At 42.9% G+C, this 12,013-nt stretch overlaps 1 protein-coding gene across 1 annotated transcript; it reads left to right on the top strand.

The window, feature by feature from the left end:
* Positions 1-281: 281 nt before the first annotated feature.
* On the top strand, positions 282-11,553 carry LOC130329621 (peptidyl-prolyl cis-trans isomerase E-like). The gene is made up of 6 exons (XM_056553509.1): positions 282-579; positions 691-791; positions 902-1,025; positions 4,224-4,409; positions 10,963-11,105; positions 11,395-11,553. Exons 1-6 carry the CDS (start codon positions 549-551, stop codon positions 11,461-11,463), a joined length of 654 nt encoding a protein of 217 aa, XP_056409484.1. The 5' UTR covers positions 282-548; the 3' UTR covers positions 11,464-11,553.
* The last annotated feature ends 460 nt before the right edge of the window (positions 11,554-12,013 follow it).

Below are 12,013 nucleotides of genomic sequence, written 5' to 3' on the forward strand. Positions count from 1 at the left end.
GGATGAGCATGCATGTGTTCCCAATGAATAGGCAAGAATAACCATATCTGACAGGAGCTTGTCTGTATGGAGAACAAAAGGATTGGGAAGAGGTATGCTGGGGTTTCCCTTTTTTTTTTTTTATAATGGTTCTAAAAGCCGGCTAAATTTACATATCCATTGTCTGTATCTCCACTTCACTAGGATGTGGAATCACAGACAATGGATATGTAAATTGTCAGCAAAGCCCTGCCCCCTAAACTCAATTCACTGAATTTAGCAGAGGATCTTCTGGGGGACATATCTCAGGACCTACTGGACACATTTAGGGAAGTGACCCCTGGTTGGACTCCTGTTCACCGACAGTATAATCCAGTATATTGAGTTTAGTGTGGGTGAACAGGCTGACAGTTTTTCTTTAAGTGTATCCCCACCCATAGACTGCAGATGATCTTCTGCAATATTGTTTAATGCTTAATCTTCAAACTGATAAATAATGTTTAATTTTTATTATTTAGAATGAGTCTGAACTCTTTGGTAGAACCATACGTGTAAATCTTGCAAAGCCTATGCGACTAAAGGAAGGTTCTTCGAAGGCAGGTGGGTTGCACTAATATATTATATATTTGTATATTGTTTTACATTTAGTGTTTTGCGCTTCATTTCCATATTCCATTAAAAAAAAAAATGTTTTTTTTTTTTTAAATATAGTTTGGTCTGATGATGACTGGCTCAAAAAGTTTTCTGGTAAAACGTTAGAGGAAGCTGAACAGGCTGAAGGGACAGAAACTCCTCAAGCTGCAGCACAAGAGGTAATGGTTATTCCCCAGTCATGGCCCACTTGTACAGGAATATGTTAATTTGTTTGAATCTATTTATTGCTCTGTATGACATCTATGTGCTTCTATTTTTATACATACAGGGAGAACCACCTTCTAAAAAGGTTCGAGCTAACCCCCAAGTCTACATGGATATCAAGATAGGGAACAAGCCTGCTGGACGTATTCGTTTTTTGTTACGAGCAGATGTTGTTCCTATGACAGTGGGTGAGTCAAATCTGATATAACATACAGGATTAAGGATCACAGTATAATTGGCTGTATTTTGAAGAGGTTATCCAGACGTGCCTGCAGGGGTGTGGAAATTTTATAAAAAACTACTTGTCCACGGGACTAAAATGGAGCAAAACGGGTAGACATGGTGAGAGACAGAATGAAAGGCACTGCTACTTCCAGGTGTGTGGTGATGCGGGATCCCTGTTACGAGACTACGGCCGTGGGTGGTGCACAACTCTCTATGGAAGTGTAGATATACACAATGCAATCACAACGGAGCAGATAATGAGGGCAACTCACCACGTTGTAGTTGGAAACAAACAGCTTTATTCTTTAGACATCGGTGCAGGTATGCGGCAGCACTTCGCCTCGCAGGGCGGACGCCAGCCTTGTTCAGGAAGAAGGTGGTAACAATTGTTTTGCGCGTGTGCGCGCTTCAACAGACCAGTTGATGGGCCCTATAATAGCCATAACTACCTACTATAAAGATACCTTTTAATTTTTCAATAACATATTCTCTGAACCAAAAAAAAAAAATATATATATATATATATCAGAAGAATACAGCAGCACACTGCCAGCACAAGGATATAGGTGAAACATGAAAATGCAGTTAAAACATGGAGAGCTATACAGCTATGGTGTAATAGATGCAAATGTGAAACTGTGAAATAGTGAGGCACTTAGCTCGCAAATTTGTCTCCGCCGGCGGTCAAATAGCTTGGACCGTCCCACCGCGATAAGATGGCCTCATTGGGACGGACCCTACACTGTGAATATGCCTCTGTGTGAACAGTTCAGTAAGCATGGCAGGATCTGGAACATCCAAGACACCTTATATACACACCTGATAGAGGTGGGTGGGGTGCAAGGTCAACATGGAGGTAGCCACTCCCCCGTATGTTTCACATTTGCATTTATTACACCATAGCTGTATAGCTCTCCATGTTTTAACAGCATTTTCATGTTTCACCTATATCTTTGTGCTGGCAGTGTGCTGCTGCATTCTTCTGTTGCTGTATATCTAGCCTAGTAGCGTGCACCTGCAGGACAGGTCCATATAATAGTTTGGTATCAACTAAAGTGCTGGCTGACTTATTCTTTGTATATATATATAATATTTATTTAGGGAAGTGAAATTGAAATAGTAAACGATAATTTAGCAGATTTGGTGGTTTTTCTTTTCTGCGCCATTTACCTTGTGGTTGAGGTAACATGTTAGTTTTATACTTTAGGCGCCTGATTACAGCAATACCAGATTTGTATCGTTTACGTCATGTTTTACTAATTCTGGACTTTTTCAAAAAAATGTAATTGCCATTTTTTAACCCCTGTAGCTTTATTTTTTTTCTGCATACCAGGCTGTATGAGGGCCATTTTTTGCGCCATAATCTGTTTTTTGTATCGGTACCATTTTGGTATTGATCTGACTTTTTAATCGCTTTTTAACTTTTTTCTGCGATATTATAAAAATTGCAAATCTGTGGTTTGGTATTTTTTTACATTTACCGAACGGGATACATAATGTTATATTTTAATAGGTTGTACAATTACGCACGCAGCGATACCAAAAATGTTTATTTTTATTATGTTTACATGTTTTACAACTCCCAGCATGCCCGGACAGCCAACGGCGGCGGGGGGGGGGGCGATCCACCCCACTAGCCCACCAGGGAGCATTCACATGTCCCTTTAGACGCCGCTGTCAGCTTTGACAGCGGCGCGGCAATCTAAAGGGTTAATAGCCAGCCGCGGCGATCGCCGCATGCTGGCTATTAGCGGCGGCCCCCGGCTACTGAGAACAGCCGGAGGCTGCAGAGTATGGAGCGGGCAGGAATCCTGAGCCCGCTCCATACATACTGCAGAGCGCCACATGCATCTCCCCGTGCAGACGTGCCTCCTCCCCTCAGCTCTCCGAAGCTACAGCTTTGGGGAGTGAAGGCAGAGGACGCAGGTCTGCACGGGGAGCAAGAAGCCAAACCCCCTCATCTCCCCTGCTCTGCTTCGAAGGACACAGGCTGCAGAGTATGGAGCGGGCAGGAGTCGGGAGCCCGCTCCATACAGACTGCAGATCGCCACCGCACTTGTCAGGTCCGGCCCTGCTTGCCCGAAGCCGGGCTAAGGGCCGGACAAATTCACCTGCCCGGCGCCCGGAACTGCTTGTCCCGGGCGTCGGGTGATAGGAATTCCACATCCCTGTGCCTGTTTTAAAGGAGCTGTGGTACATGTGTGAGTGCTGCAGCCTTCTTAGTGCTTACTGCTGCCCATTCTTCCTGTCGCCTTAGTTTTAATAGTGATGGTACAAGGCACTGCACCATCACCCTGTCGACTTAATGGTGGTCACTAGAGACTAAACTGACGAGGTGGGGGAAATGAAAGTGCCAGGCTGTGATCATTCTTCGTGATTCATTAATTTCAAAGAGCCAGGCAGTGCCAGTGACTCCAGTTGACTCATTTTTGGACCAAATTAACTTTTGTTGCCAGACTAAAACCTGTGGTCTGCTGTGGTTTCAGTCTGGGAAGAAAAACTAATACGGTCAAAAAATGAGCCGTCCGGAGTCACTAGCTGACTCTGTCCAGCACATTGAAATGAATTGGGTCCAGCAGGGATATGGCAGCAGCCAGTGTTTAAATTCTCCTGCCGAATCTATAAATCGTGATGTGAATGCAGCCATACAGAACAAAGAAATATTTTAATTATTATAATTTTTTTTACTGCACTTATTTTCAGCTTGGTATACTTTTGTTTTCATTTAACCCAGCTTTGCCTCTACACAATGTATGGAGCTCACAGCTCTGTTTACTGTTCATATGAGCACTGCAGCTCTGGCAGACAACTAATCAAAGGGGGATGATGGGTGTCGGATTCCCGCCAATCAGGTATTTATGGCCTATCCTGAGAATTGGCCATCGGTGGAGAATTTTGGAAAACACCTTTTAATATGGTAAAAGATCTAAGCACTAGTTCTTATACTCAATTGGCGTCAAGATGTATGTTCTTGGCAGTATTAGGGCTAGGCCTCATTTCTCTTTAAACTAGAAACCAATTTTAATTTAGGTTTATTCTACTTATCTTCAAATCTATTATACAAGATAGGAAATCATTGTACGACTATTTAATTTTAGTGAGTGTTTATATTTTGTAATTGACACCGGACTGTGTTTTATGTATCTTTCTTCCTAATGCAGAAAACTTCCGTTGCCTCTGCACACATGAAAAGGGCTTTGGCTTCAAGGGAAGCAGCTTCCATAGAATAATTCCACAGTTCATGTGTCAGGGAGGGGACTTCACCAATCACAATGGCACAGGAGGAAAATCCATCTATGGACGGAAGTTTGATGATGAGAACTTCATTCTGAAGCACACAGGTCCAGGTGGGTTCCCATAGACAAAAGTAGATGTAAGCAGTAAGATGTGCCTGGAATTTTCCCTTCAAAATGTTTTTACATACACTGCATTTTTAAAGCAGTAGTTGTATTTATAAGAAATAAGCTTAACCCCTTAAGGACATAGGGCGTACATAGGGCCCTGACGTCCTGGTACTTAAGAACACGGCGTACCTGTATGCCCATGGGAATTTCGGTCTGGACCAGGTTGACTGCTGTTATCTATCAGCAGGCATCCTGTGCCAATGCCCAGGGGGGTCCTGAGACCCCCCCCCCCCCATATGTCGGCAATCACTGCAAATTGCCGGTGAATTCACACCCGCGATTGGGGCCCCTCCTATCCCTGCTATTGGTCATTCAGAAGTGACGACCAATAGCAGATCGGGGGGGTTTAAGTTCGGTGGTGACCAGCGCCGGAGGTTCATTTACCTGCGATCCTACTGAAGCCGGTGAGTAGTTGCCTAGCAACATCTGGAGGGCTACAGTTTTTATACCACTATACAGTGGTCTCTAAACTGTAGCCCTCCAGATGTTGCAAAACTACAACTCCCAGCATGCCAGACAGCCGTTTGGGCATGCTGAGATTTGCAGTTTTGCAACAGCTGGAGGGCTACAGTTTCAACATCACTGTGCAGCTGTCTCGGCATGCTGGGAGTTGTAGTTGCGTACCTCCAGCTGTTGTATATCTCCCAGTGTGCCCTTCGGCGATCAGTACATGCTGGGAATTTTAGTTTTGCAATAGCTGGAGGCACACTGGTTGGAAAATACTGAGTTAGGTAACAGAACCTAACTGAAGGTTTTCCAACCAGTGTGCCTCCAGCTGTTGAAAAAGTACAACTCCCAGCATTCACGGCCTGTCAGTGCATGCTGGGAGTTGTAGTTTTGAAACAGCTGGAGGTTTCCCCCCCCCCATGTGAATGTGCAGGGTACATTCACACTGACGGGTTTATAGTGGCGGGTTCCTGCTTCATGTTTGAGCTGCGGCAGAGAAAACTACTAGCGGGAAACTCACTGTATACCCCCGCCAGTGCGAATGTACCCTAAAAACACTACATTAACACATATTAAAGGGTAAAACATTACGTATACACCCCCTTACACTTCACCCCCCCCCCCCCCCAAATAAAAATGAAAACGTATCGTACAGCAGGGTTTCCAAAACGGAGCCTCCAGCTGTTGCAAAACACAACTCTCAGCATTTCCAGACAGCCGCTGACTGTCCAGGCTTGCTGGGAGTTTAGCAACAGCTGGAGGCACCCTGTTTGGGAATCGCTGGCGTAGAATACCCCTATGTCCACCCCTATGCAATCCCTAATTTAGTCCTCAAATGTGCATGGCACTCTTTCACTTCGGAGCCCTGTGGTATTTCAAGAAAACAGTTTAGGGCCACATATGGGGTATTTCTGTACTCGGGAGCAATTGCACTACAAATTTTGGGGGGCTATTTCTCCTTTTACCCCTCATGAAAAGGAAGTCAAAAGTTGGGGTCTACACCAGCCTGTTAGTGTAAATTTTTTTTATTTTTTGACACTAACATGCTCGTGTTGCCCCATACATTTTATTTTCACAAGAGGTAAAAGGAAAAAAAGACCCCCAAAATTTGTAACACAATTTCTCCTGAGTACGGAAATACCCCATATGTGGGCGTAAAATGCTCTGCGCACAACAGGGCTCAGGAGTGAGTGCGTACTATGTACATTTGAGGCCTAAATTGGTGATTTACACAGGGGTGGCTGATTTTACAGCGGTTCTGACATAAACACAAAACAATAAATACCCACATGTGACACCATTTTGGAAACTACACCCCTCACGGAATGTAACAAGGGGTATAGTGAGCCTTAACACCCCACAGGTGTTTACCGAATTTTCGTTAAAGTTGTATGGAAAAATGAAGAAAAATTGTTTCCACGAAAATGCTGGTGTTACCCAAAATTTTTCATTTTCACAAGGGAAAATAGGAAAAAAGCCCCCCAAATTTGTAATCACATTTCTTTTGAGTAACAACATACCCCATGTGTGGACGTAAAGTGCTCTGCGGGCAAACTACAAGAATTTTTCTGGAATTGAAGGCAACGTGTGTTTACAAATCCCCCATAGTGCCAGAACATGTGGGCCCACATGTGACCTCATTTTGGAAACTACACCCCTCGCGTAATAAGGGGTGCAGTGAGCATTTACGCCCCACAGGTGTCTGACAGATTTTTGGAACAGTGGTCCGTGAAAATGAAAAATTTAATTTTTCATTTGCACAGCCCACTGTTCCAAAGATCTATCAAAAGCCAGTGGGGGTGTAAATGCTCACTGCACCCCTTATTACATTCTGTGAGGGGTGTAGTTTCCAAAATGGGGTCACATGGGGGGGTCCACTGTGCTGGCACTATGTGGGCTTTGTAAATACACATGACCCCTGACTTCTATTCCAAGCAAATTCTCTCTCCAAAAGCTCAATGGCACTCCTCCTCTTCTGAGCATTGTAGTTCGCCAGCAGAGGACCTTGACGTCCACACATGGGGAATTTCCATACTCATAAGAAATGGGGTTTTGGGGGGGGGCATTTTCTCCTATTACCGCTTGTAAAAATGTAAAATTTGGGGAAAAAATTTCTATTTTCATTTACACATTTGACTTTAACAAAAAGTTTTCAAACACCTGTAGTGTGTTAAGGCTCACCGTACCCCTTGTTACGTGCCTTGAGGGGTGTAGTTTCCAAAATAGTATGCCATGTGGTTTTTTTTTTTTTTTTTTTATAATTTTTTTTTTTTTTTTTTGCTGTTCTGGCAGCATAGGGGCTTCCTAAATGTGACATGCCCCCCAAAAAACATTTCAGAAAAACTCACTCTCCAAATCCCATTGTTGCTCTTTCCCTTCTGAGCCCTCTAGTGCACCCGCCGCACACTTTACATCCACATATGAGGTATTTCCTTACTCGAGAGAAATTGGGTTACAAATTTTGGGGGGCTTTTTCTCCTATTACCCCTTGTAAAAATTCAAAAACTGGGTCTACAGGAACATGCGAGTGAAAACAAATGAAGATTTAGAATTTTCTCCTTCACTTTGCTGCTATTTCTGTGAAGCGCCTTAAGGGTTAACAAACTTTCTGAATGTAATTTTGTATACTTTGAGGGGTGCTCTTTTTATAATGGGATCATTTATGGGGTATTTTTAATATGAAAGCCCTTCAAATCCACTTCAAAACTGAACGGAAATTTACCGCTATCCCTGAATCAGAATGAAAAGTAAAATCTTCCCAGAGTTATTAATGCTTAAAGTGACTGGTCAGATGTGCAAAAAACGCTCTGGCCCTTAAAGGAGATGTCTCATGGAGAAAAAAATGGACAGGTTTAGGTGCAGAAATTAAAGTTATATAACTTTGTAAATCACTTACATCACCCATCCTGAATGGAAAGTATGTTTTCACTGATTCTTTTGTCAGACAGGAAGGTCAGCAGTTCAGGTTTCTGGTGACTTGCGATCCCCCCCATCCACCTCTGTTATACTGGGGCCGTGACGTAACACATTCCCACAATACCCCACGCAGCCTTCAGTTTCAGCTGCCCGCCCCGTGCATGGCCTCTGCCCGCCCCATCTGATAAATATTCATTTACCCCCCTCCCCTCCTACGTGGTTGGCTGAGCAGCTTTGAATATGCAATAGCTGCTTCAGCCAATTAGAGCAGCCCCTGCGCACACTCTCACATTCATTCTTCTCCCATGGCAGGGGAGAGCGTGACCTGACAGTGTTCTCCCCTGCCTCAGTCCAAAAAAACTGTAATCACCCTCATTTGTCTCCTGTATTTGTCCCCCTGCACTCTCCCCTACATCTGTCCAGTTTATCTCTGTGTCCTCCCGGCAGCACTATATCACCGAGGACTCAGCGCTGATCTGAACAAGAATACGGACTTCTATAGCCCAGGAGCCCGCTCCCCTGCGTCTGGGCTATAGAAGTATGTGTCCCCACTTTGATCAGCGCTGAAGCTGCAATATAGTGCTACAGGTCAGGAGAGGTCATGAGATCGCTGTTCTACCCTGCTTATAGAAGTGAAAGTAGTAAATCGTGTGTGCAGAGGCAGGCACTCTCCCCTGCTCCAAGAACCAGTTTTTGCAAACCAGGGTGCCTTCAGCTGTCCGGGCATGCTGGGAGTTGTAGTTTTGCAACTGCTGGGGGAATCCTGGTTAGCAGTGATTGGATGAGACAGGCTGCCAGGGGAAACTGGGGGCGTAGCAGAATGGGGGGGGGAGGGGGGGGGAGAGGAATGTGTGGGTGTAATGGGGGTGAAGAAGTGAGGCAGTGGAGGCTGGGCTGGTGCCGTGCTAGACACGCAAGGCACTGTGGGACCTGAAGTGCAGACCAGAAATAAGGGAGATACATGAACCCGGAAGTTACGGGATTTCAGCGGCGATTGCGGGCGAACGGAACGGGCAATTTGGACGGGGACCAGGTCATCATGAAGGTCAGAACATGTACTTTAATATGTGCTATATTTTTTTTTTTATTTGGGCATGGGATTTCTTCTTTAAGGTGAAAATGGGCTGGGTCCTTAACCCCTTAAGGACGCAGGACGTAAATGTACGTCCTGGTGCGGTGGTACTGAACGCACCAGGACGTACATTTACGTCCTGTGCATAACCGCGGGCATCGGAGCGATGCCCGTGTCATGCGTGGCTGATCCCGGCTGCTGATCGCAGCCAGGGACCCGCCGGCAATGGCCGACGCCCGCGATCTCGCGGGCGTCCGCCATTAACCCCTCAGGTGCCGGGATCAATACAGATCCCGGCATCTGCGGCAGTGCACGATTTGAATGAATGATCGGATCGCCCGCAGCGCTGCTGCGGGGATCCGATCATTCAGAACGCCGCACGGAGGTCCCCTCACCTTCCTCCTTCCGGGGTCTCCTGCTCTGGTCTGAGATCGAGCAGACCAGAGCAGAAGATCACCGAAAACACTGATCTGTTCTATGTCCTATACATAGAACAGATCAGTATTAGCAATCATGGTATTGCTATGAATAGTCCCCTATGGGGACTATTCAAGTGTAAAAAAAAAAATGTAAAAGTAAAAAAAAGTGAAAAATCCCCTCCCCCAATAAAAAAGTAAAACGTCCGTTTTTTCCTATTTTACCCCCAAAAAGCATAAAAAATAAATTTTATAGACATATTTGGTATCGCCGCGTGCGTAAATGTCCGAACTATTAAAATAAAATGTTAATGATCCCGTACGGTGAACGAAAAAAAAAGTCCAAAATTGCTACTTTTTTTAATACATTTTATTTTAAAAATAATTATAAAAAATTTATTAAAAGTTTTTTATATGCAAATGTGGTATCAAAAAAAAGTACAGATCATGGCGCAAAAAATGAGCCCCCATACCGCCGCTTATACGGAAAAATAAAAAAGTTAGAGGTCATCAAAATAAAGGGATAATAAACGTACTAATTTGGTTAAAAAGTTTGTGATTTTTTTTTAAGCGCAACAATAATAGAAAAGTATGTAATAATGGGTATCATTTTAATCGTATTGACCCTCAGAATAAAGAACACACGTCATTTTTACTGTAAATTGTACGGCGTGAAAACAAAACCTTCCAAAATTAGCAAAATTGCGTTTTTCGTTTTAATTTCCCCACAAAAAGTGTTTTTTGGTTGCGCCATACATTTTATGATATAATGAGTTATGTCATTACAAAGGACAACTGGTCGCGCAAAAAACAAGCCCTCATACTAGTCTGTGGATGAAAATATAAAAGAGTTATGATTTTTAGAAGGCGAGGAGGAAAAAATGAAAACGTAAAAATTAAATTGTCTGAGTCCTTAAGGGGTACTCTGGTGGAAAACTTTTTTAGTTTTTTTTAATCAACATGTGCCAGAAAGTTAAACAGATTTGTAAATTACTTCTATTAAACATTTTTAATCCTTCCAGTACTTATTAGCTGCTGAATACTAATACTACAGAGGAAATTCTTTTCTTTTTGGAGCACAGTGCTCTTTGCTGACATCACGAGCACAGTGCTCTCTGCTGACATCTGTCTATTTTAAGAACTGTCCAGAGTAGGAGAAAATCCCCCATAGCAAACATATCAGCTGCTGAATACTACAGAGGAAGTGCTCTCTGCTGACATTTCTGTCCATAGCAGCATAAGTACTGGAAGGATTAAGATTTTTTAATAGCAGTAATTTACAAATCCGTTAAACTTTCTGGCACCAGCTGATTAAAAAAAAAAGTTTTCCGCCAGAGTACCCCTTTAAATAGATTATCTCTATCTATAGGATAGGTGAATATTCTCTGATCAGTAGAGGTCGGACCTCTGGAACTCCATTGTTAATGATAAAGAAGGTTGTCCTTGTCTTCAGAGAGAGTGCACATGCTAGACTGCTGCTCCATTCACTTGCTATCGAAGTGGCAAAAGATAGCCAAGTAGGTTTAAGGTTAAAGTTGAAATCTTTTAGGACTGTATATTGAGTATAGTTTCTATCCTGTTAAGGTTGTAGAAGGTTCGGATTTAAATGTTTAGTTGTCAGCCATAACTGTCAGTATTTTTTCAGGTTTATTATCTATGGCAAATTCTGGTCAAAATACAAATGGATCACAGTTCTTCATCACATGTGACAAAACAGACTGGCTTGATGGGAAACATGTTGTGTTCGGAGAGGTGATGGAGGGAATAGATGTTGTACGTCAGATGGAGGTCAGTATTAATATATTTTGCTCAACAAAGCTTTTTAATTTATATGGAATGAAGTCCTCTTTTTCAAATAGCAAAAACCAGTCCAGAGTAAGCGGAGTCTTCACATAGAATATTCGTACCGATACATCAAGATCCAAGCAGAACTTATTCCTCTTGCTCCACTCAACCAGAAACCAATTTTATTCTTGTTTACTATAAAAGTACTAACAAAAATTTCTAGTTTACATTGTCTGTTATGGTGGATTATATTACATATACTGTGTATATATTCTTTATTTTTACTAAAAAGGCTCAAGGGAACAAGGATGGAAAACCAAAACAGAAAATAATAATCTCAGACTGTGGCGAATATGTATGACGTCACCTCTTCTGCACTGACAGTACAGTGACCAATAAACATCACAAGAAGACTTTACATTTTCCACAAAAAGTTTTGTAAATTATTTGTTAAAAATAAATATTTTGTTTTCTATCCTTGGCTTGTTCATCCGTACTTAATATGATTTGTCTACAGAGGATGTACATATTTATATATACTGTGTATCTGCATAAACTATTGGCTCTGTACCAGTTATGGCGCTGCAGTCACAGGCAGAAAATGCCATCATCTGCGCCATCAGATGAGCTACTAAGAAACTTTTCAAAGGGCCAAGTGCCAGCAGCACGCACACCTACTCCATCTTGCATTAACTGGTTGATGTACAGGGCTCCATGCTGGAAGCCAAGCATAACCTTTTTCAATAGGTGTAGCACAGTATATTTGTTTTCGTCAGGAGTGTTCCCTTAATACATCATAAAGATACTATGGCTGGTTTCACATGAGCACAATATGGATACATTTTTATTATCGCTCTGCTTGTATAGATTAGCTGTGTTATTTAAACGTCGCAGTGCCAGATGAATTCTCT

This window comes from Hyla sarda, unplaced genomic scaffold (genome assembly GCF_029499605.1).
Source record: "Hyla sarda isolate aHylSar1 unplaced genomic scaffold, aHylSar1.hap1 scaffold_3198, whole genome shotgun sequence".
Lineage (NCBI taxonomy): Eukaryota > Metazoa > Chordata > Amphibia > Anura > Hylidae > Hyla > Hyla sarda.